General features: G+C 40.1%; 1 protein-coding gene across 1 annotated transcript; it reads right to left on the minus strand.

Moving 5' to 3' along the window:
- Nucleotides 1-21936: 21936 nt before the first annotated feature.
- On the minus strand, nt 21937-22993 carry LOC147432265 (uncharacterized). Its single transcript, XM_086491554.1, has one exon. It carries the CDS (start codon nt 22916-22918, stop codon nt 22169-22171), a length of 750 nt encoding a protein of 249 aa, XP_086347680.1. The 5' UTR covers nt 22919-22993; the 3' UTR covers nt 21937-22168.
- Between the last annotated feature and the right edge of the window lie 252 nt (nt 22994-23245).

The raw sequence follows: 23245 nt of genomic DNA on the forward strand, positions 1-23245 counted from the left end.
GGGTTTTGGGCTGAAGCTGTATCAACAGCTGTTCATCTTATAAATAGATCTCCTAGCAAGGTTTTGCAAAAGGATTTAGTGGCAGAGATGGTATGGTCAGGCAAGGTGCCCTCATACAAGCATCTCAGAGTCTTTGGCTGTGAGGCATATACTCACGTTCCAAAGGAATTTAGGAACAAACTTGAGCCAAAGAGTAGAAAGTGCATCTTTCTAGGCTATGGTAATTCTGGTGAAATGGGGTATAGACTTTGGGATCCCGAATCCAGAAAGGTTATCTGCAGCAATGATGTTCACTTTAATGAATCCAAATATCATTCTAAACCAAAGAGGGTTGAGGAGATTAGAAGAGTTGTCTTCCAAGAAGATGGACCTGCACATACAAGATAAAATGTCACGGCTCAAGAGGAGTAAGGACAGGATAGAGTGGAACCACAGGTTGTGGCTGAACCTGAGCCACCTATTGTGCGTAGATCTGGACGTATCACGCGACCTCCTGATAGGTTTGTTCCATCTATGAACTATGTCATGTTGACTGATTGCAATGAGCCTTCATGTTACAAGAAAGCAGTGAAAATGAAGGACTCCGGGAATTGGCAATTGGCCATGCAGTCAGAGATGACAGCTCTGCATAAAAACTAGACATGGAAGCTAGTTAAATTACCACAGGGCAAAAAAGATCTACCTTGTAAATGGGTTTACAGGTATAAGATCACCACTCATGATAGTCAGCCAAAGTACAAAGCAAGGCTTGTTGCCAAGGGCTTTAAGCAAGAACAAGGCATTGACTTTGATGAAGTCTTCTCTCCGGTGGTCAAGATGACTACATTGAGATGCTTTCTTGCATTGGTTGCCATATTAGATTTGGTGTTGCACCAAATGGATGTCAAGACAACGTTCTTGCATGGTGATTTAGATGTGGAAATTTACATGCAGCAGCCAGAAGGGTTTGTTGAGAAAGGCAAGGAAGATTGGGTATACCAATTGTTAAAGAGTCTTTATGGCTTAAAACAATCACCGAGGGCATGGTACCATAAATTCCACAAGTTTATGCTTTCTCAAGGCTACAAACGTAGTGAGTTCGATCATTGTCTATATACAAAGAAGGCTAAGGATGGTAGTTGGCTCATCCTTATTTTGTATGTGGATGACATGTTGATTGCTGGCAAGCACTTGGAAGAAATTTCAGCTTTGAAGTCAAAGATGGCAAAATCGTTTGACATGAAAGACATGGGTGAGGCAAGTCATATACTTGGTATGCGCATTGAGAGAGACAGATCAAAGAAGTTGATTTGGTTATCTCAAACAGAGTATATTGACAAGGTTTTGTAACGTTGCAATATGGAGAAGGGAAAGGCATTGAGTGTTCCATTGCCACCATATGTGAAACTTAGCAAACAAGATTGTCTTGTGTCTGAGGAAGAACAGGCTGAAATGGATAAGATTCCATATGCGTTTGCAGTGGGTAGTTTGATGTATGCAATGATTGCTACTCGCCCAGACATTGCATTTGCAGTCGGAGTAGTAAGTCGATACATGTCAAACCCAGGCAAGAAACATTGGGAGGTAGTGAAAGGAATATTGAGATACCTGAAAGCTACAAAGAGTATGTGTATATGCTATGGGAGTCAGGAGCTAAGTGTAAAGGGTTTTACAGACTCAGATTATGCAGGTGACTTAGACAACCGAAGGTCTACGTCAGGGTATGTCTTTACATTGGCTGGTGGAGCAGTATCATGGCGTTCTAGATTACAAGATTTTGTTGCTCAGTCTACTACAGAGGCTGAATATGTTGTAGCATCAGAGGCATGCAAAGAATCAATTTGGCTTAATCGACTAGTAACAGATTTGGGAATCAAAGAAGAGATGCCTGTGTTATATTGTGATAGTCAAAGTGCTATACAATTGGCTCGCAATCCAGTTTATCACTCAAAGACAAAGCATGTGGATGTGAAGTATCATTTCATCAGGGAAATGCTCGAGGATAAACAACTTCAGCTTGTCAAAGTTCACACCACAGAAAATCCTGCTGATCTACTTACAAAAGGACTTCCCTCAGAGAGCTTTGCGCATTTTCGCAAGCAGTTAGGTGTAGGGTAGTACATCACTTCTCTACATCTCTTGTATATTAGATTGTATAGTAGCTTCTCTCACACTTGAAGTACCACATTGGACTTTAAGTGGGAGGTTGTTGGGGTATAAATCCCAATGTGGTCGCCCAGGTAAGTGGGCGGGCCGCCAGGTATGTACACATATTCTTTTGTAAAAACCTAATAAGAACTCACTATGCTCTACACATTACAGTAGAGCGAGTTCACCATATCGTCGTGCTCTTCTTCTCGCACTCTCTCTCGCGTCGCACTTCTGCTCGTACTCCTTCACAATCCTTCACCTCTCTTAATACACTGAACCACTCAAAATCTGTAATCTGCTCCCACTTCACCAATTTGTGGTCGATACCATCCATGGAGAGGCCATGGACAACATTAAACTCTTCTGTTGTTACACAAAACTTTTCCTGCATTGGGATGTTTAGCTTGGGAGCTTTCCATCAGCCTGCACACCACACAGGATTATAAGATTAAAACCTTACAGAACCCCACTAGAATAGGGCTGTCAAGTAATTTCTACACAGGCAATTGCGCGGGCTCTCCTTAGATGCAATCATCTAAGCATGCACCTTGAATGCCTAAGGAAATGCACAAGCATCTGATCAGTGTGAGAGAATTGACAACAAGATTGCAGCCAAGGGATAATAAAAAAACAAGCATATAAGCTAAATACATAGTCTTCTATGCTGATTGCAGCATATTCTTAGCAACATAATTTTCTCATGAGTGAGAGGATTCACTAACAGATTAGTAGTTAGGGAGTGCTGGAGAAATGTGTCATGCTTTACTTGATTTACAACTTCCAAATGTGGCCCCCTCATTGAAGAGAGAGCACACACACACACACACACAGAGAGAGAGAGAGAGAGAGAGAGAGAGAGAGAGAGAGAGAGAGAGAGAGAGAGAGAGAGAGAGAGAGAGTGAGTTACTATGCACATGTCTGGAGGTGAGGTGTCTTTTATGGTTAGGTCAATGGCTATTTTATCTTAGTATGTTAGTGGTTAGTGTTAGTAATCACTAGAAATCTAATGTTACATTTACAATGGGTAGAATGAGGTGGATGGTTGAATGAAGTTAGGAAATCCTTGTGATGGTGAATCTTGAAGGGATACTTACTTGTGTAGGTTCCCAAAATGACTATCGATCATCTTCTCATTCTTCTCTTCTTTATTCCACCGCCGTCAAGGTTGATTATCGTGATGAAAATGGCAACTCAATTGATGAGATTTCTCAATTTGCAGAGGTTAAGCATGGTTTAGATGCTGAATTTTATGTATATAGAGAAGGGGCAAGATGGAATTGTACGTTGGAAGTAACAAAGAGAGGCATAGAGATGGCGTATGTACATGTAGAGCTCATATGAGAGCTATGGGAGTAAGAGGGGAGGTTAATGGTGAAGAAGGTGAGAGAAACCATGGAAGGTGCAGGTTTGAGTGAGAGATTGATAGGAATGAGTGTGTGTGTGTGTAAAAGTGTGGAAAGAGGTGAGAGAACACTATGGGCTACTTGTGAGAAAAGTGGGCAGAGTGGGGTCCACTAAAAAAATCCTAGCTCACCGGTAGTTGCTCCAAAAATCACCAAAGTTTTTGAGGTGATCATTCATCTTTTGGTCCACATTTTCTCTTTTGAATATCACTTCAAATTCGGAGTGGAGATAGATATAAAAATTCCCACCAAAATACCTGTTTTTCTTCACAAAAAAGTCTCCGGTGGCCCCCCTTTTGTTGAATTTGCATATGGCTTTAATGTTGAGCTCCTCCTTGCATGAGAGCATTACTTAATTGATTATTAGGGATTTGAAAATATGCATGGTTGTGGATTATGCAAAATATAATACATGGATATGATGGGAAAAAAACAGGCTAGTACATATAAACAATTTATGGAATCTAGAAAATTGTCATCTATATATAAATATAAGGTGGCAAAAAGAGATATATCAAAATATAAGGAATCAAATGAGGGGACCCTCATTTGTTTTTATTGAAGTATATTTATTTACAAGAGATAAGAAAAAACACCTTTAGGAAATAGGAATTTGTGAAAGGCAATAAATGATGATGAAAGGTATTTTTGAGGTTTTTTCTTGGAGTGGGCTATCACCAAAAATAAGATAAGCTTGCATGAAAATATATTTATATGGACTTAAGAGTATGTAAAATGGTAAGAAAAATTGTGGTAATGATGAGTCAATGTACATAGCATATATAGGAAATTGAGGTAATGATGAGTCAATGTACATAGCATATATAGGAAAATAACGCACACCTAGGTGAAATATTTTAAAAAATACCAAACACACCTAGGTGAAATATTTTAATAAATACCAAAATAATTATGAAAATTCCCTATATTTAGGCCCTATATACAATGAGATATTTACACATAAATGAGCCATAATATATTTAATTTTTTGATTTTGTTTATTTTTTTGGCTCAACTAGCCCAATGACGAGCTAGCTGAGGGTTTTAAGAAGATATGGGAAAAATTCCCTAACTCACACACGCCTATGTACAATGAAAAGGTAAGAATAGCCACAGTGTTTAGGTGATTTTGGTAGGGTGAGGTGACTCACTATGGCGATTACGAAGAGCCAAAAAATGGCTATCATTAGCCCTCCCTTATGATGATGGTATATTCATGTACCATCATAGAGAATCTTTTGCAAAGAGAGTGATTTTGAGTCCTCTATGATATCTGGTCCCTTGACAGGATTTTCATTGTGTGGATTCTTGTCACACTCATGCTTCATGCAGCAAAACTTACATGAGATAGTCACTTTTTGACAGTCCTTTGGTAGATCCTTTGGTAGAAGGTGACTCAATAAGGGCTTCAAGCGATACCCGTTTACCTTCGTGGAGCGCTCTTAACCATTCAAGTCCATAAGCTGACAGTAACTTGAAGTGAAAGCCTTCTTGACTATGTATGGCCCTTGCCATCTAGTTTCAAACTTGGCGTCAAAACGATTGTCATACCTTAGCACAAGCTCTTCTTCCTTGATGCCTTTTTCCTTCAGTTTCTTGTCGAGCTTTTCTTTTGCTTGTGTGGATTTTCTCTTGTAGCACTCGTAAGCTGCTTCTCTTTTCCACTCAAGCTCCACTAACGTAAGAAGTTGATCCATCCGTAGCTCCTAGTCATCTTGTGCACCTTTGCAATGAAGCCGCATTGTTGGAATGTTGAGCTCGATAAGCTACAAAGCCTCTTGACCATAGACCAAGTGAAGGGGTGTGAACTCCATGGCTTCCCTATATGTGGTTCGATATGCCCACAAGGCACCATTCAAGAAGTCATCCCATAATTTTGTCTTGTTTTGCACCATCTTTCTAATGATGCCTGCAATGACACCATTAGCCTTCTCCACCAAACCATTTGACCGTGGGTAGTAGGGTGTGCTATGACGATGTAGAATGTGAAGCTCTTCACAAAATTCTGTGAGTAAACCCTTCTTGAACCCTGGATCATTATCCGAAACAATATCTAGAATTGTGCCAAATCTACAATAAATATTAGTGTAGACAAACCTGCTCAACTGTTTTTCCCATTTACCCTTGTCACACTTTGAGCCTCTACCCATCTAGTCATGTAGTCTACAGCCACTAGAATGTAGAGTTTACCATTCTTTGTTCTATGAAGAGGACCCATAGCATCAATGCCCCACTTTTCAAAGGGTCCATTTGCAAGCACTATTTGCCTCGGGCCATGCACCAACCTTCTATTTCCATTTATCTGACAATTGTGATAGCTTTTACACCAATGTTGGACATCCACATGCAAGCTTGGCCAAACATATCCCGCAAGCAAAATCTTCTTTACGGTTAATTCTTGGGCAAAATGACTGCCACATGCCTCTTCATGCAAACCTTTTAGAATGGATGGAATTTCCTTGATAGTTGGTACTCTTCTGCACACTTGATCCTTCCCTCTTTGATAGAGGGATCCTTCTAGGAAGAGATAGAAACTTGCTGTGTTCATGAGTCTCCTCTTCTGAGCTTTACTGAAGTCTTGTGGAAACTCGCCCTTCAAAGTGTAGCCAATAATTGGAGACAATGACCAACCCTTGGTATCTCGGTTGCTTGACAACTGTTGCCACCATGATGACCTGCAGTTCTTTCTCAACACATGTAATCTCTTGTTGTGCAAGTAAATCGGCATCTTCATTTTGTTTCCTAGGAATATGATGTAGTTGCACTTCTTCAAACTGCTTAAACAACCTATAAATGGCATGAACCTTTGTCCCGAGGATTTCATTCTTACATGCCCAAATGCCTAAAATCTGCTTCACAATGAGAAGTGCATACCCCTTTACCATGAGACGTTGTATACCTTGGCCAATGCACATCTTTAAACCATGAAGTAGTGTGTCGTATTCTGCTTCATTGTTGCTAGTTGAGACTGGTAGATTGACCTTCTCTTTCATGACCACCTCTCCACTTGGGCTGAACAACAATAGCCCTCCCCCTGCTTTTCCTATGACTCGTCAAAAAGCTCCATCAAAGAACAAGGTAAAAGCATCAGGAAAACATTTAGGTGGTGGCAATGGTAGGTTTTTTACTTCAGGAACCTTAATCTCCTTTTGATGCACCCTAAAAGTGAGAATCCCTGCCAATTGTGCACGCACACTATCTTCTACCTTGAAAGAGTATTGAAACTCTTGCAACTCCATAATCCACTTTGAGATCCTAGTACTAAGATTAATTTGAGATGACACCCAAGGGAACAAATTTTCTGTAGTGAGAATTACAAAAGATTTTGGTAGCAAGTAGAATCTAAACTTTCTCACCGCAAACATGAGAGAAAGAATCATGAGTTCTGCCTCCATGTAGCCTCTCTCCAAAGCATTCATGACCCTACTAGCAAGGTAGATGGGTCGCATTCTATTACTGTGGGGATCTTGCTGTAGGAAAACAACACCAATTGTTTCTTTCCCAACACTAGAGGTAACAAAGAATGTATACTCCCAACAAGGAAGCATAAATGTTGGTAGTTCTGACAGAATGATTTTGATGTTACAAAAATATTCTTCAAGCTCATCAGACCAAACAAACTCGACTAATTTTTGCAAGGGGTGAAGTAACTCTAAGGCTAAGTGAATGAAGCGTGACATATACTTCACCTTTTGAACAAATGATATCACCTCTTTGAGATTCTTGGGTGATGGGAGCTCAATAAGAGCCTTTGCCTTTGAAGGATCCACCTCAATGCCTTTATAAGAAACCTTGTGACCAAGAAAGATCACTTCATCCTCATCTATATGACACTTGTCGGGGTTGAGTTGACCTCCCATGTCGTAGAGCTTCTTTAAACCTTCCTCTACCCTTTGTAGATGCAATGATTTTGAGCTATAAATGCAGAAATCATCAATGAACACCCTAATTACTTTCCAAAGAATGCTTGAAACACCATGATAATGAAACGTTGGAATGCTGCAGGAGCATTTGTTAGACCAAATGGCATGACTCTAAAAGCATAACAACCCCAAGGAGTGATAAACGTTGTTTTCATTGATCCTCCAATGCAATCTCTATTTGAAAGTAACCTGAGTAGCCATTACACATTGTGTACTTCTCATGACCAGCTACCTCATTTAGTATCTCATCCTGAAATGGGAGGGGAAAGTGATCTCTTTTTGTTGCCTCATTGAGTGGACGGTAATCCACACACACCCTCCACTTGCCATTTTTCTTAGGAGTGTGTTGACCGCTGGGTCAACAACACAACATAACTCAAGTTTTGGTACCAAAGTCTTATCTTTTGCGAGTTATGAAATGCTGCGGATTATGGCTATAAACGTCATTTGTAACGAGTAGATATTCTAGTTTCAGAAGCCGGGGTGCAGTGGCACTTCCAGATTGTAAATACAAAGCCATTTGACCCTTTCAACCCCATTTTTGGTTAAACCTAAGGTAGCCTTAGTATATAAGGTACCTAGGTCATTTTGTAAAGGGGTAGACTTTAATCATAATCAAAAATTTAGCGCTGCCATCTATTGTGTGTGAGAGAGAAAGAGAGTGAGTGTGAACTTTATCCTCTCGCTACGCTCGGCTCGCTCAACACATTGGAGATCTGAATGCACCATTGCTGTAGGCTCGAGGAGAGCTACGCGACAACGCCAAGCATTCCACGTGAGACGAAGCGCACACGTCGACGCATCTACGAGCTATTTGTGGCCGTAAGTGTATCAAACGATGTCTGTTTTCTGCGTGCTAGTAGTCTACAGAATCGCGGCGACATAAGCTACGCATAGGTACTCATAAATTTCAGTTTCAAACACTTTCAAAATTCTGCTCTGTCATCCTACACGTTTTCTGCATATGGGTTTAGAGTGAGGGTTTTGAGTGTAGAAGCTTAGGGACAGATGTATCCTAGTGAGGGGATGCTGTTCCTTAAGTTTCGTATGAATATGGCATGATTAGGTGAGTTACCTTCCGTATGTGTGTATGTGGCTAGGTGGTGTAGTTGAGAGAAGTGAGGTTCTTGATTGTGGTTTAGTTGGCCTTCCAGAGTGTTGTATGTGTAGGATGGTCTCAGCCTGACAAGCTAAAAAGATTTCCTCCATGTGCCTATCGTGTCATTTGTGTCCTCGATTGAAATTATGTTGATCTAGGTAGTGTTTGCATGCACTTCATGGATGTGTGAGTCGCTCCCGCAACAGAGTGACAACAAAGGGAGAGACCCACTCTAAATTCTCCACTCGATAAATGAAGCCTGCTCCTAGAAGCTTTCTTACCTCCTTGAGTAAAGCCAGCTCCTTGATGAGTCCTAGCCTTCGTAGCTTTTGAGCCTTAGGTATGACCTCTGGCTTCAACTCAATCTTGTGCTGAACAACATCTACTCCACGCACATCGGTGTAATCTTTAGCAAAAAAAGCCTAGGAAATTTCCTTAACACACCTTTGAACACCTCTCTTTCATCCTTTGTAAGTGTTGTAGACAACATATCTTCTAGCATTCCTTCATCTCCCACATTCTAGTTCTCTTGGACCTACCTCTTCCAAACCTGGGCTTAAACGTCTCTTGGTTGTTTGGCTTAAACGTTACCCCCATGACTTTGATGGAAGACTCCTATTCAGTAATGCTGCCGCTACTTTCTTCTTCTGAAGTGCTATCGGCCGTCTCACTTTGTGATGATTCTTCATGGAGCTCATCTTGGCGTTGCTCCTTCATGTCAAAGACAACTTTCTTATGATTGTCATTCGTGAAAATTAATTTTCCACTCTCCCAATCCTGCAAAGCTCGCATTTTCATTAGCCATGGTCTTCCTAAGATAAATGGGTAACCATTTCCTTTGGTAGACATAACATAGAAATCCACTGCCTTCTTAATTCCAAAGGCCTCCATAAAATTTTTTTACAAATGCCTACGCACTTAGCCTTGCTATTGTTTGCCATTTTTACTTTGATTTCAGGTGTCTCATGGATGTGCATGCGCAATCTCTGCATGAGTCCCTCTGTCATGATGAAAATTTGTGTACCCCCATCCACTAGACCCTTCCTAACCAATCTTCCTTTGATGTAAAAATCTAGCACATGTGTAATATCCTCATTCATTTCAGCTTGTGTGATTTTTACAACAGAGACACTCTCTTTTACCTTTCTCCTAGTGCTAACTGCGTTTGTTAAATCTCTCCTAACTTGTGGGCATAAGGCAAGAAATTGAGGCCATGAGATATCAGGACCCTTACCTCTCATGTCTTCCAACGGGTTGTATGGAGCCATACCATGTCCAAGAGGGAAGTCTTGGAGGTTGATACGATGTCAAGTCCTCTTTTCTTCCTTGGTCTCCTTCGCCTTCTTTTCTCGTCCATTGTCACTTTGTGACATAACTCCCTCTTTCTCCTTACCTTTTCCTCAGCCACGCTTAATGCCATTTGCTTCCAGGTCAACCTCATTGGAATTTGTTACCTCTACCACATGCACATTTGGGTCTGGCAAAGGTGGGACTCCTTCCACTCCTTGTGGAGGTGGTCTTGCTCCATTTGGCCTTTGTAGAAGCCGTGGTTGTTGAGTAGTTCCTTCACTTGCATTCATCAGTGGGTAGTTCAAGTTAGGTCTCCCTGGCTCCTCACGGGGCCAAGGACAATTATACATCCCATGTACAAACTCTCTGCAATTCCAACATTGCAAGACTCTCCTAGTTCGTGGCTCTCTCTCTTCTGACTTCTTTGCTTGTCCCTTTGGATCTATAGCTTGCGCAAGGTGAATTGACAGGCTGCTTAAAGACTCATTTAACCTCGATCACTTCAGTCGTTATCTCCGGAATCTCCCTAGATGTTGATGCTTGTGACTTACCTCTGGGTCTAAGACCTTCTATTGGAACCTCTCCCCTTAAGCACTTGAGTTTCCTATACTTCTCAGCAGCCCTAGTCTCCGCTGCATCAAAAGTAGCAGGTGCAGCCGTCTCAACTTTTACCTTAAGGTCAGGAAAGAATCTGGCTATGACCCTATCCTTCTTTAGAAATTCTGCACCATCACCAGGGTTAGCAACATTTCATATCCATAGAGCCCAAAGAAGTAGAAACTCTTGCTTGTACAAGTAGTAGTCATCTAAATCTTATGAGAAACAATGTCTTGCCATAGTTTTTGAGTGTTTTGGAGATCAAAGAAGTATTTCTTGAAACGATTCAAAACTGCCGTGTAATTCCCCTTAACTTGCTCAGGCAAAGAGTCAAACCAAGTGCTAGCATCTTTCCTAAGGACCACCTCAAACATTTCTACACGTTCTTGATCAGTTACTATCCTCTTCATACGACAAGACATCTTGAAATTTGCTAAAAATAATTTGTGCATCCTCTCCATGCTCTCCAAAGAAAAGAGGATATCCATACATTTGGCGTTGGCTTTCCATTGAATTGATTTCAAAGTGACAACACGTTTTCGTTTTTCTTACTTGAAAAGATTTACACAATAATGTTTTCTAAATTGCAATATGTTCTACAACAAAATAAAAATATGCACATCAAATGATCTATGATAATCAACAAGCGGCAAGATGACAGGGTTTGGTGATGCGAGATTTCTCCTACTTGTTGGGCACCAAACATGAACACCATACGTTGTTGAACATGGATCTTCCTACTAATTGCAATGTTTATTCTAATGTGTGGAGTGAAATGGAAGGGGAAAACCTCTATTCCTAGGTCATTATCCATGGTCTATGCATGACCTAATGCTTAAAGAAAAACAAAAATATAGACGTCCAAACTAAGGTCGTACCTAATGAAAGGCAAAATAAAGGGATTTATTGATGCGTTTATCTCGGCCAGCGTAAGAGGGCCCAAAATTCTACGAATTACTCGTTGGAATTACAGCTTAGTACTAACAATTATCTACAACTTTTGCCTTGCAATGGGAATGAAAGGATCATACAAATTCTCGTGATTCATGCAAACTACTTGACTATGCTAAAGGTCGAACCTACACAAAAAGATACACAATCCGTCCTCAGTGGGGGCACCAAAATTGACGCGGTCCGGGGTGGGCAACAAGAGAGGCGACCTCTAAACACCCTTCAGGGCTCCCGTGCTGCTCAATTGGAGCTAGACAACCACAAGCACAACACAACAACAAACCCAAGCCAAACCCAAACAAGATAGGGGAACCACCTAGTTATGGTATGCAAACTAGGACGCAAGAGAGATTTTGTCACGACCAAGAAGATGCACCACAAAACACACACAAGCAACCTCACAACAACACACACACACAAAATGGACCAAGGAGAGCTAGAGGAAAGGGAAGAGAGAGAGGATTGGATCTTGTGTAAAACCTTATTTGTGACGTGCAAATGGAGATGGTTGTTACTGATGCTATCGTAGATCTTGTACAAAACTAACTCAATGCTTAGTGAATGCTAAACATTGCCACACACACACACTGTCTTAGGGTGTGGGAGACCTCTCACCACAATACCCTCTTACAATGGACACAAAATTGGCAATGTAAACACACTAAAACACTTTCTAAAACACGATCAACCGATAGAAACTCAAAATACAAAAGTCATCTTGAATTCACCAAACCGTATTGCATAAATGAAAGGACGAAGATTTAAACGTTGAATCCTGCCTTTGATGCACCAAACCTCAATTTATTGATGATGGAGAGACATATACAATAGTGGTTTTGAAATTCTTAAACTCACGCTCTCTCACTTGCAATGTGTAGCTTGAAAGCTTCTCTTACACCAAAAGTGAAGCTCACAAAGTGGTTGCTACACCTAAGTTTCTCCTCACACATAGAGTGTTTGGGTGCTATGTGAGATATTGGAGGGTGTTTTACACGAAGGAGAGGAGACTATTTATAGGTTGGAGACCCCTCATTAAAATTATTGGAAATCCTAATTTACAAGCTAACAAATCAGGATTATGATTTTTTTGAATATCAAAACATTGTGGGCCTTCTTTGTCTGCTTGAGTCATGGATTTGGGCTCAAAAGAGAGCATTATTGATGGTAGATAAGGTGAAAGTAGAGTTTTAAGGAAGGAGAGGGAGAGATAGGGGGAGAGAGAGAGAGATAGTTACTATGAATATGTCTTGAGGTGAGGTGTCTTTTATGGTTAGGTCAATGGCTATTTTGTGTCAGTATATTTGTGGTTAGTGTTAGTAATCACTAGAAAGTTATTGTTACATTTACAATGGGTAGAATGAGGTGGATGGTTGAATGAAGTGAGGAAATCCTTGTGAGGGTGAAACTTGAAGGGGTACTTACTTGTGTAGATTCCCAAAATGACTATCGATCATCTTTTCATTCTTCTCTTCTTTATGCCACTACCGCCAAGGTTGATTATGGTGATGAAATGGCAACTCGGTTGATGAGATTTCTCAATTTGTAGAGGTTAAGCATGGTTTAGATACTGAATTTTATGTATATAGAGAAGGGGTAAGATGGAATTGTACTTTGGAAGTAATAGAGAGAGGCATAGAGATGGTGTATGTACATGTAGAGCTCATATGAGAGCTATGGGAGTAAGAGGGGAGGTTAATGGTGAAGAAGGGAGAGAAACCATGGAAGGTGCAAGTTTGAGTGAGAGATTGAGAGGAATGAGTGTGTGTGTGTAGAAGTGTGGAAAGAGGTGAGAGAAGACTATGGGCTACTTGTGAGAAAAGTGGGCAGAGTGGGGTCCACTAAAAAAATCCTAGCTCACCGGTAGTTGCTCCAAAAATCACCAAAGTTTTTGATGTGATTATTCATCTTTTGGTCCACATTTTCTCTTTTGACTATCGCTTCAAATTCGGAGTGGGGATAGATATAAAAAATCCCACCAAAATACCTGTTTTTCTTCACAAAAAAGTCTTCAGTGCCCCCCCTTTTGTTGAATTTGCATATGGCTCCAAAGGTGAGCTCCTCCTTGCATGAGAGCATGACCTAATTGATTCTTAGGGGTTTGAAAATGTACATGGTTGTGGATTATTCAAAATATAATACATGGATATAATGGAAAAAAAACAGGCTAGTATATATAAACAATTTATGGAATCTAGAAAAGTGTAGCTATATATAAATATAAAATGATAAAAAGAGATATATCAAAATATATGAATCAAATGAGGGGACCCTCATTTGTTTTTATTGTTGTTTTTATTGAAGTATATTTATTTACAAGAGATAAGAAAAAATACCTTTGGGAAATAAGAATTTTGTGAAAGGCAATGACTGATGGTGAAAGGTATTTTTGAGTTTTTACTTGAAGTGGATTCTCACCAAAAATAATATAAGCTTGCAGGAAAATATATTTATATGAACTTAAGAGTATGTAAAATGGTAAGAAAAATTGTGGTAATGATGAGTTAATGTACATAGCATACATAGGAAAATAACACACACCTAGGTGAAATATTTTAATAGATATCAAAATAATTATGAAAATTCCCTATATTTAGGCCCTATATACAATGAGATATTTACACACAAATGAGCCATAGTATATTTAAATTTTTGATTTTGTTTATTTTTTTGGCTCAACTAGCCCAATGACTAGCTAGCTGAGGGTTTTAAGAAGATAAAATTCCCTAACTCACATACACCTATGTACAGTGAAAAGGTAAAAATAGCCACAATGTTTAGGTGATTTTGGTAGGGTGAGATAACTCACTGTGGCGATTACGGAGAGCCAAAAAATGGCTATCAATATATATGTATTATTGCAGGTGGAAGCTGTGTATTATGAAGCAAAAAGATTACAAAGGTAACAAAGAAAATACACTATGTGTGCAGGGGATCGATATACAAGGCTTGAGAGGCTTTACTAGAGATCACTAGAGCTCACACTTGAGATTACTTAGAATCACTCCAGATATCCTATATTCATATATGAGATCTCTTACGCTCACTCCAAGATCATTTACAATGAAGAAGTGCTCTCCTTATATAGAGAAGGGAGGTGCCTAAGAAAGGTAGGTGACTTGTCGTGCACCCCAAGTTACTAGTGGAGAGGGAATCACTTTACAAAAGTGACTTGACAAGTGGAGAGGTAATAAAGTGTCTTTTACAAGTGGAGGGAATAAAGTGGCTTTAGCTTTTAGGTCTTCAGGAGCATGCCACTATAGATTAGATACATCTATGAAGGGTTGAGAAAGTAAATACTTGATATTTGGTTGATCAATTTTGATTTATCAAATTAACACCCATTAAATAATGTTTTCTTAATATTTTGTTGATCAATTTTGATTTATCAAATTAACACCCATTAAATAATGTTTCCAAATATTTTAAGCATGCAATACACTAGTTAATTCTTTTTCATATGTACTAAATTTTGATTTAGAAGGTTTAAAATTACAACTCTTAAATGCGAGTGATGATTATCTTGCATAAGAATTGCACCAATATCTTTTCCAATAGTGTCACTAGCCACAACAAAGAACGGTCTATTAAAATCAAGAAATTGTAACCTAGGTGCATTAGTTAAATCATTCTTGAGTACAATGCTTGAGTACCCCTGGGAGTGATGCAATGAATGAGAGCTGGCAAGCTTTGAACTTCTCACAAGGCAATACCTTTGTGCATAGATTTGCAAGGTTGTCCTGTGTCGACACATAGGCCAAGTTGATCTTTCCTGTTTTGAGAGTCTCTCTTTGACACAGTGATAATGCACCTTAATGTGATTTGTACAAGCATGAGAAACTGGGTTCCTTGGAACTGCCAATGCACTATGATTGTCAATGTAGATGATGTTGATGGTTTCCTGTTCAACACCCAAATTAGCCATAAGGCATTTAAGCCACACACACACAACCGTAGCTGTGAAGACTTCCCTCTACTCAGCCTCACAAATCAAAGTGGCCACTGTAGGTTGCTTCTTGCTCAACCATGATATGCATGAACTACCCAACGTCAGACAAAAACCACTTATAGACACTTACGTGTCATAACAACCAGCTCAATCTGAGTTTGAAAAAGCCTAAAATTTGGTAGAAATGATCCCCCTTGGGATAAAACAACCCAAGATGTAAAGTTCCACTCAAGAAACAAAAGATCCTCGTAATAGCTGTCCCAATGCTAGGAACCTAGGCTATGCATAAATCTGTTGACCTGTGAGACTACAAACTGAATATTTGGGCTCATATTTCATACATAAATAATGCATCCAATAGTAGTTTGATAATAAAGAGTAGCATCAGCAAGATCTCGAGCATCACGAAGACTCCTCTCTTCATTGAAGTTGCAATAGTTTTGCAGTCCTCAAGTCTAGATTTGCATAGTAATATCTTTGTTTATCTTGCTTGTTGACACAAAGTAATACCTCCATCACACTTCTTAAACTATATGCCCAAGTAATGACACAAAGCAATACCTCCATCACACTGCTTGAACTGTATACCCAAGTAATGATGCAAAAAGCCCCAAGTATTTCATCTTGAAAATAGCATATAAATTAGAGTTAAACTCAACAATATGTGTCTCATTCGAGCCAATAATCAACAAATTATCTACATATAGAACAATGATGAGAAATACATCACCCTCACACTTGACATAGAAAGTGCTTTCAACTAGACTATTACAAAAGCCTTGTTTATGAGTGTAATCTTTCTCATATCAAGCACAAGGAGATTGCTTCAACCCATACAAAGCTTTCTTACATTTCACAATTTATCTTCTTGTCCTTTCTTAACAAAACCATGAGGTTGTGTTACATATACTTCTTCAAATATATGGCACCATTCAAGAAAGAAATAACAATGTGTAATTGATGTAAATTCCATCCAGAATGAGCTACCAATGCACATAGAAAATGATCAGTAATCATATGACAAGTGGGAGAAAAGTCTCATAGTCAACACCTTTCTGCTATGCATAACCTTTTGTAACAAGTTGAGCCTTGTAGCGATCAATCTCACCACCTGGCTTATGTTTCAGCTTGTAAAGCCAATTTGTATCAATGGCCTTATTGCCAGAGGAAAATCACATAAAGTCCATGTGTCATTTTCTACAAGTGCATCATATTCTGATTGCATGACAGTCATCCAATTTTTTGAATCCTGTGCTGCATCAAAAGAAAGAGGTTCCTCCTCATCTCATAAATTAGAATTGTCAAAGTATAACAATCTGACGCAAAAGATGCATGGCAAGAACCTGAACGATTATGACTAGCATCCAATTTACTGTCACACAAAGTTTGCACCATCCATTTTGACATACCTCTAGCCTCCTCATTCTCAATCCTTTCCACATCAAGTACATCATGCACATCTACATCACTTGTACACATTAGGAGAAACTTGGACTCAATTTGGGCTCTGTAAGAAACGCCAACTCAGCATAGAGAGAGGTAATTATGAAAAATAAAAAAGTTTTTTTTTTGGAATTCTATTTCTCATAGTACATATGTAAAAGTTTGCTCAATCACTTAAATGCTTACGCATACAAAATGCTTTTCGAGAACCCAACTTAAGTTTACACAAAAATCCATGTCTGTGAATCTTAATGAGTGATGTGATGTGCGATGAGATAAAACACATAAGATTTGTTTTCAAAATACAAAATTAATACAATGGATGCATTCGGAACGTCCAAAAACCTTAGGATAGCTCTTTAAAACACTGAAATCTGACGTCTCTAGCTCAAACTATAGCATTTTTAAGCCTAGGGCCTCATGAGGTCAGTACCAAGCAAATAGAGGCCCTTGAGGTCTAGTTGGAGCTAGAGACATCAGATTTCAGTGTTTTAAAGAGCTATCCTAAGGTTTTTGGACGTTTCGGATGCATCCGTGGGCTTAAAAAATGCTGTATCTTAATCATAGGACCTCATGAGGTAGAGGTCCCAGAGACCCCTCAAGGGCCTCTATTTGCTTGGTTCTGACTCCTTCATAGTCTTAAATAGTACCTATCAATCACTATCAAGTACGATCTATTCGAATTTAAATTGGGAGTGCTTCATAAAAAAAGTGATTGATGCTTGTGCGAGATGCACAAGTACAAGTACAAGTACAAGTACTTCACTTTATAGGATAGCAACAGCGGGTCATAAAAAGGCATTCGACGCTTGTGCAAGATGTCATTATCAAGCGCCCTACATTTTTATGATAGTGACAATTTCACCAAAATGGTTTTCATGGACATTTTCAAAATGAGAAAAAATGTTTTTTCTACGTAACGTTATCCTTCTTCCTATTGGCTAAGGAGCATTCTCTTACTAGAGCTAAAAGGGCCGAAAATGTCCATTTCTTTCCTAATGTTTGCCTCATTGGAATTTACATTCAAGTTTTCAACATTAAAAAGAGGCAACAAAATGTCATAGTTTTCCTATGAGCTTACATCATTGTCTCTCTATAGCCTTTTATTTCAGTATTGTAACCAACAAAGATGCATTTAATAGCCTTATTACCCAATTTTTTGCATTGCATTTGTGGCACCAAAGCATAAGCTAAACAACAAAAAATACACATGTGATCAATAGATGGCTTCTTATCATGCCATGATTCATAAGGAGTCATATACTACAAGGCTTTGATAGGACACTTGTGAAGTAAATAAGTAGAACACATGATAGCCTCAAGCCAAAACGAATGTGGTAAAGCTTGACTCTTGACCATATATCATGCCATTTTTGTAAGGGACCTATTTTTTCTTTTGGAAATATAATTTTTTTTGAGGTGTATACAACACTGTATATTGGTCTTTTATCCTATGATTAGCCAAAAATGCATTAAACTCATGAGACATATACTCCCGCCCCTCGATCTCAACGGAGGGTGCCCATATTACGTTTGGAGACATTTTCAGCCATAGCAACAAATTGCTTGAAGCACATGAACACTTCAGACTTAGCTTTAAGAGGATACACCCATGCATGCCTAGAGTAATCATCATTTAAATTCATTTGAATATAGGTAATTGCCTAAGGATGGAGTTTGCATAGGCCCACAAACATCACTATACACAAGTTGCAACCTGCATGTAGCCCTTATTAAACCATCCTTTGGAAACTTTGAACACTGCATCTTACCCAACATATAACCTTTACAAACGTGCTTAGAAGGCGATTCAAGATGTAGCAAAGAAGCAATTATATCAAATTTCTGGAAACACAGTAAACTAGAAAAATTAAGATGCCAAAAACGTGAAGGCCAGAGTTTTGCATGTGAAACAACCTTTAAATCCACAATTGCGTTTGCAATATTTTTCCCACACTTGTTATACAGAGTGAGCTTGTATAACCCATGGCATTGATGGGGGCTTTTCACAAGCCAAGCTCCCATACCCCTCTTCTCTCGTCCCCACCCCATGAAAACCCCCTCTTAGGGAGGGAGTGATAAAAGGCATTGGAAAAAGTAAGAAAAAAATAAAGTATGATTATGTAAATATATAAGAAAGGTAAAATAGGCCACCTCATGCCTGCGGGGTAGCCCATCCCCACCTTGCCTCCTTTTTTCTTCACTGTTGCCCCGCCGTGTGACCCTTTTCCTCTCCTCCACTCAAAAGGTCAACCCCCTCTCTCTTCCCCTTGTCCTTTCTCTTTTCTCTCTCCCCTCAAGCTACCCCACCTCTCACCAATAATGCATTATAACTCATCAATAATGCACCCTAACTCACATGCAACTTACCCTATCTTCCAAAATAGTATACCCCACCCCCTCTTTCTCTCTCCTATCATATCCCATGACCCAAATACCCCCCTCTCTCTCTCTAAAGGGAACCATATCTCTTGTCTTGTAGCTAAATAACCTTCCCCACACTCACACACACTCAGTTTCACTGAAAAAGGTGCCCACAGACCCATCCCCACCCAGTGGTTACCTGATTTTTCTTGTGTTCACACACATCTGCACACAGATTCACCTCTGAACACACTCCCCTCTCTCCCCTCTTGTAATTACTTTATTCTCCATGTCACCTCTCACTTTTTTCCATCAACCCATCTCTCTCTCTTAGTCTCTCTCTCATGAGACTGCTGTTCTGGCACATATACATACAGCCAGACAAGTGGGGCCCACAGTCACATGGCCTATGTAGATAATGATTTCTTCATTTCTAAATTCTAGAATTTCTCCCCCATCCTCCCCTATATAAAGAGGGTTCACCATCACACTAAGGACACACACCATCACCAAAGAGTACACTATGCACTGTGTGTGCCTAGTGCACACACACACACACCCACACCATCACCATCACCGCAATCACCATGCTCGTCTTAAGCATGACCTCTACACCCTTGGGCTATGGAAGATGAAGGGAAAGTAAATGAAGGATGATGGCCGTAACCCTCGTGCGAGTCTTCGCCATCAACTCCCACCTATCCGTCATGTGCTCTACCACGCTCTCCCTTCTCATTCCCCTACCCTATGCTCCCCATTTCATCGCCTTATTCTCTAAATAAAGCTTGAGTTTTTGTGAGTATGTTTTCTTGCAATGTTTTGCCCATGTGAGGTGTGCGGAATCGCCACCTAGTCTTGTGTTTGGAGTGATCTTGTGTATGTGTGAAGGGTGTGCGGATTCGCCATCCTTTTGTGGTGCCTAAGTACTAAGCCGCTATACCCCCTCCCTCACTCTCTCTCTCTCTCTCTCTCTCTCTCTCTCTCTCTCTTTCTCACTTGATCTCATTCCCTTTCCTCTTCATCATTGCTCCCAAGCATCCATCTCTCTTGGATGAAAACTTTGTTATGGTGATGTGTTGTTTGCGTCTTAGCCGCTGAAGCTAGGTGGTTCCCCCTGTTTGCTTTACCATGACAGGCTCGAGGCGCGCCATTCAGTCCCCAGTGTTTTAGAGGCTGTCGGGGTTCGGGGTTCGCTTTGCTCTCGTCAGCATAAATTTCTAGATGCAACTATTTTATCACCAAAATTGAGATCATGAATTGGACATTTTTTATCCACAAATATGACAACAAGACCAAGTCTTGCAAAAGTAGATTACAAAAAAAATGTTCTTTTTTATCCATGGTACATAGAGTGCATGAACAAGTGTGAAAGAACTGCCATTTACCAACATACATGCATCATGGAAAAAAGGATCATAAGTACACTTTGCACCAAATGCCCACTCTGAATCTACATCACAATTTTAATTACCAAAAGATTCTACAATAGCTACACTTGTAGTGGAACCAGTCTCTTTCTTCTTGGCCTCTTTTGCCTCAATTTAGGACATTGATTTATCAAGTGATCATTAGCCTTGTAATAATGGAAACACATCTTCTTTTTGCCCTTTTCACCATAATTCCTAGATTATAAGGTGCTGCCAACAATAACATTAGAAACATGTGATTTACTAATCAGTGACAAACCATGAGAAGTGGTTGAATTGAAAGGTCTGTGAAAGATAATGTAATCAATGCATGAGCTTGCACATCTCTAACATCCCAACAATGAAAGGTCTGTTAAAGATTTACTACTCGCTCACAAACCATAATGCTGTCAAAAGTGAAAAGTCTCTGAAAGATAATGCAATCAATGCATGAGCTTGCACATCTCTAACATCCCAACAGTGAAAGGTCTGTTAAAGATTTACTACTCACTAATAAACCATAATGTTGTCAAAAGTGAAAGGTCTGTGAAAGATAATGCAATCAATGCATGAGCCTGCACATCTCTAACTTCCCAACAAAGTTGCTCAATTGTAGGAAAAAGCAGCAAAATACCTGCAAGAACCTACAACATCCTCAATAGAGCCTGAATCCAGAGAAGATGGGGACGTACATCAATGCCTTGCCCAACATTCCAAATTCATGCACAACATTCAAATTCCGTTCGACACAAGAAAATGGGTTATCATGTAAGCCCACATTGGGTAGTTATCCCCATCTAGTTTATCCTCACTCAATAGCAAACATCTTGAAAACATCTGTGTTGTTGTCAGCCATGGTGAGTGACTGCAACTAAGGTGAAAATTGTCCGAAAAGAGGAAAAATGAAGTAGGAAATCTTGAAAAACGATTTACAAATTGTATAAGAAAAAGGTCCCTTTTATTGGTAACAAATTCACAGTTAAGGGGTTTTATAAAAAGTGCTTGAACGCACGTGATACATAGGTTTTATACATAGTGACCCCCCCCCCCCCCTCCCCCCGAGGTGCTCCTTTATTCTGTTTCTTCTGTAGGGATAAGAATAGTAGAATGATTAGTGAGGTTAGCAATGAGTGGACGATCGTCGACCATGTCTAGCTCGAATACTATGGCCCTTGAACCAACAAATTGGAAGGGCACACAACTAATTTTTCGAATTTTCAAGAATTCTTTGAAAGGGTAGCACAACGTATTTATTAGAGTCCCAACTCGTAAAGACATGGATAATCTAAAAAAACAAGACACTATTGTTGGCGAATGTGATGTGTGTTTAGCAAAATCGTACAAAAGGCTGCATGTTATACAAAACACTTATTAACAAGGCAACTGGAAGGTCAAAAAGTTCTCTTTTCTTGAGTGAAAGCGTTGTGTCCATATGGTAGGCTTTTGATATTTACACGAAGGGTCTTTCAAAGTATTCTCTACAAGAGAAAAGTTAACCTACTCTGTCTTACAAAAGCTTAGGATTTGAGTCGATTTTCAAATTAGCACCTTAGGATTAAAAGTGTAGTGACCTTAGGGCTAATTAATTAATGTCTACAGGAGTGGCCTAATTAGGGCTAATGAGTTAAAATTGTAGGGGCCTTATTAGGGTGGCTTTGTCGATGATGAAGGCGTATGTGATGTACAGTGTGTTGTAGCTCATCAAGAGAGCAAGGCAGCAGCAGCCCCCCCTTTTGCGAAAATCCAAACTCACTCTCAGCCCTCTCCAGCAGCTCCCGGAACTGCGGGTGGCTCAAGTAGCCTACCGGTACCACGTGTCTCTCTTTCCCTCCATCCACGTACACTGCCACATGCCCCTTTGGAACTCGCTTTCCCTTGGCGCTACTGCAGCTGCCCTCCACTGCAGTCTGATCAATCTGTCCATGGAAGCTGCTGCCCGCTTTACTCTTCGTACGACGCATGCTCGGCGAGCTCCAAGAGCGTGTATACTCTGATTCACGTGAAGGAGACGACCATGCGCTTCTGCTGCTGACACTTTCTAGCTCTTCATCGGCATCGTCATGGATTGATCTGCTGTTCATGCGTGTTTGGCTATGGTGGCCATAATGTTGCAGTCGACCGTGAGAGTGATTGCGATGAAGCAGAGACTTGAAAGCGGGAGAAGAGTCTAGCGGTAAGCACGTAAAAGATCGACTGGTTGAAGGTGCTGATCTCATGGTAGCAGCACCATGAGTATAGTAAGGATAGTGGAGCTCCTGCAGCTTATTACTGAGCGCCTCGCGCTCTAAAGCTGAGTGGCGATGGTGATTATGAATGAAGAAGAGAAGGCCAGAGCGAAGACACCTGCGCAAGCTTTTGTTAGCCATATTATACTAAGAATTGTTAATGGATATTGTTATCATGATCCACGCAACACTCTAGTAGTAATATATATAGTGCTATTGGGACACTGTATATAGTCCTATTTGTACACTAACAGTAAGAAGGTAAAGTAGGCAGTCGCCCACCGCCCCAATCATCCATTTTTCTTGCAAGGACCCCATTAAGGTCCAAAAGCTAGGGGACCATAACTTTTACGGTCATTGATAGATCCCCCCCCCCCCCCCCCCCCCCCCCCCCCCCCCTCCTCTTCTTCTTTTAAGACTAGAGCATATATGTCTCTCTTAGATTTGGCAATAACACCACCTAAAGGA

This window comes from Adiantum capillus-veneris, chromosome 20 (assembly GCF_014529385.1).
Source record: "Adiantum capillus-veneris isolate H3 chromosome 20, ASM1452938v2, whole genome shotgun sequence".
Lineage (NCBI taxonomy): Eukaryota > Viridiplantae > Streptophyta > Polypodiopsida > Polypodiales > Pteridaceae > Adiantum > Adiantum capillus-veneris.

Excerpts from the sequence above, each read along its gene's own strand:
- LOC147432265 (XM_086491554.1), bottom strand. The coding sequence starts at position 22,918 with ATGGCTAACAAAAGCTTGCGCAGGTGTCTTCGCTCTGGCCTTCTCTTC.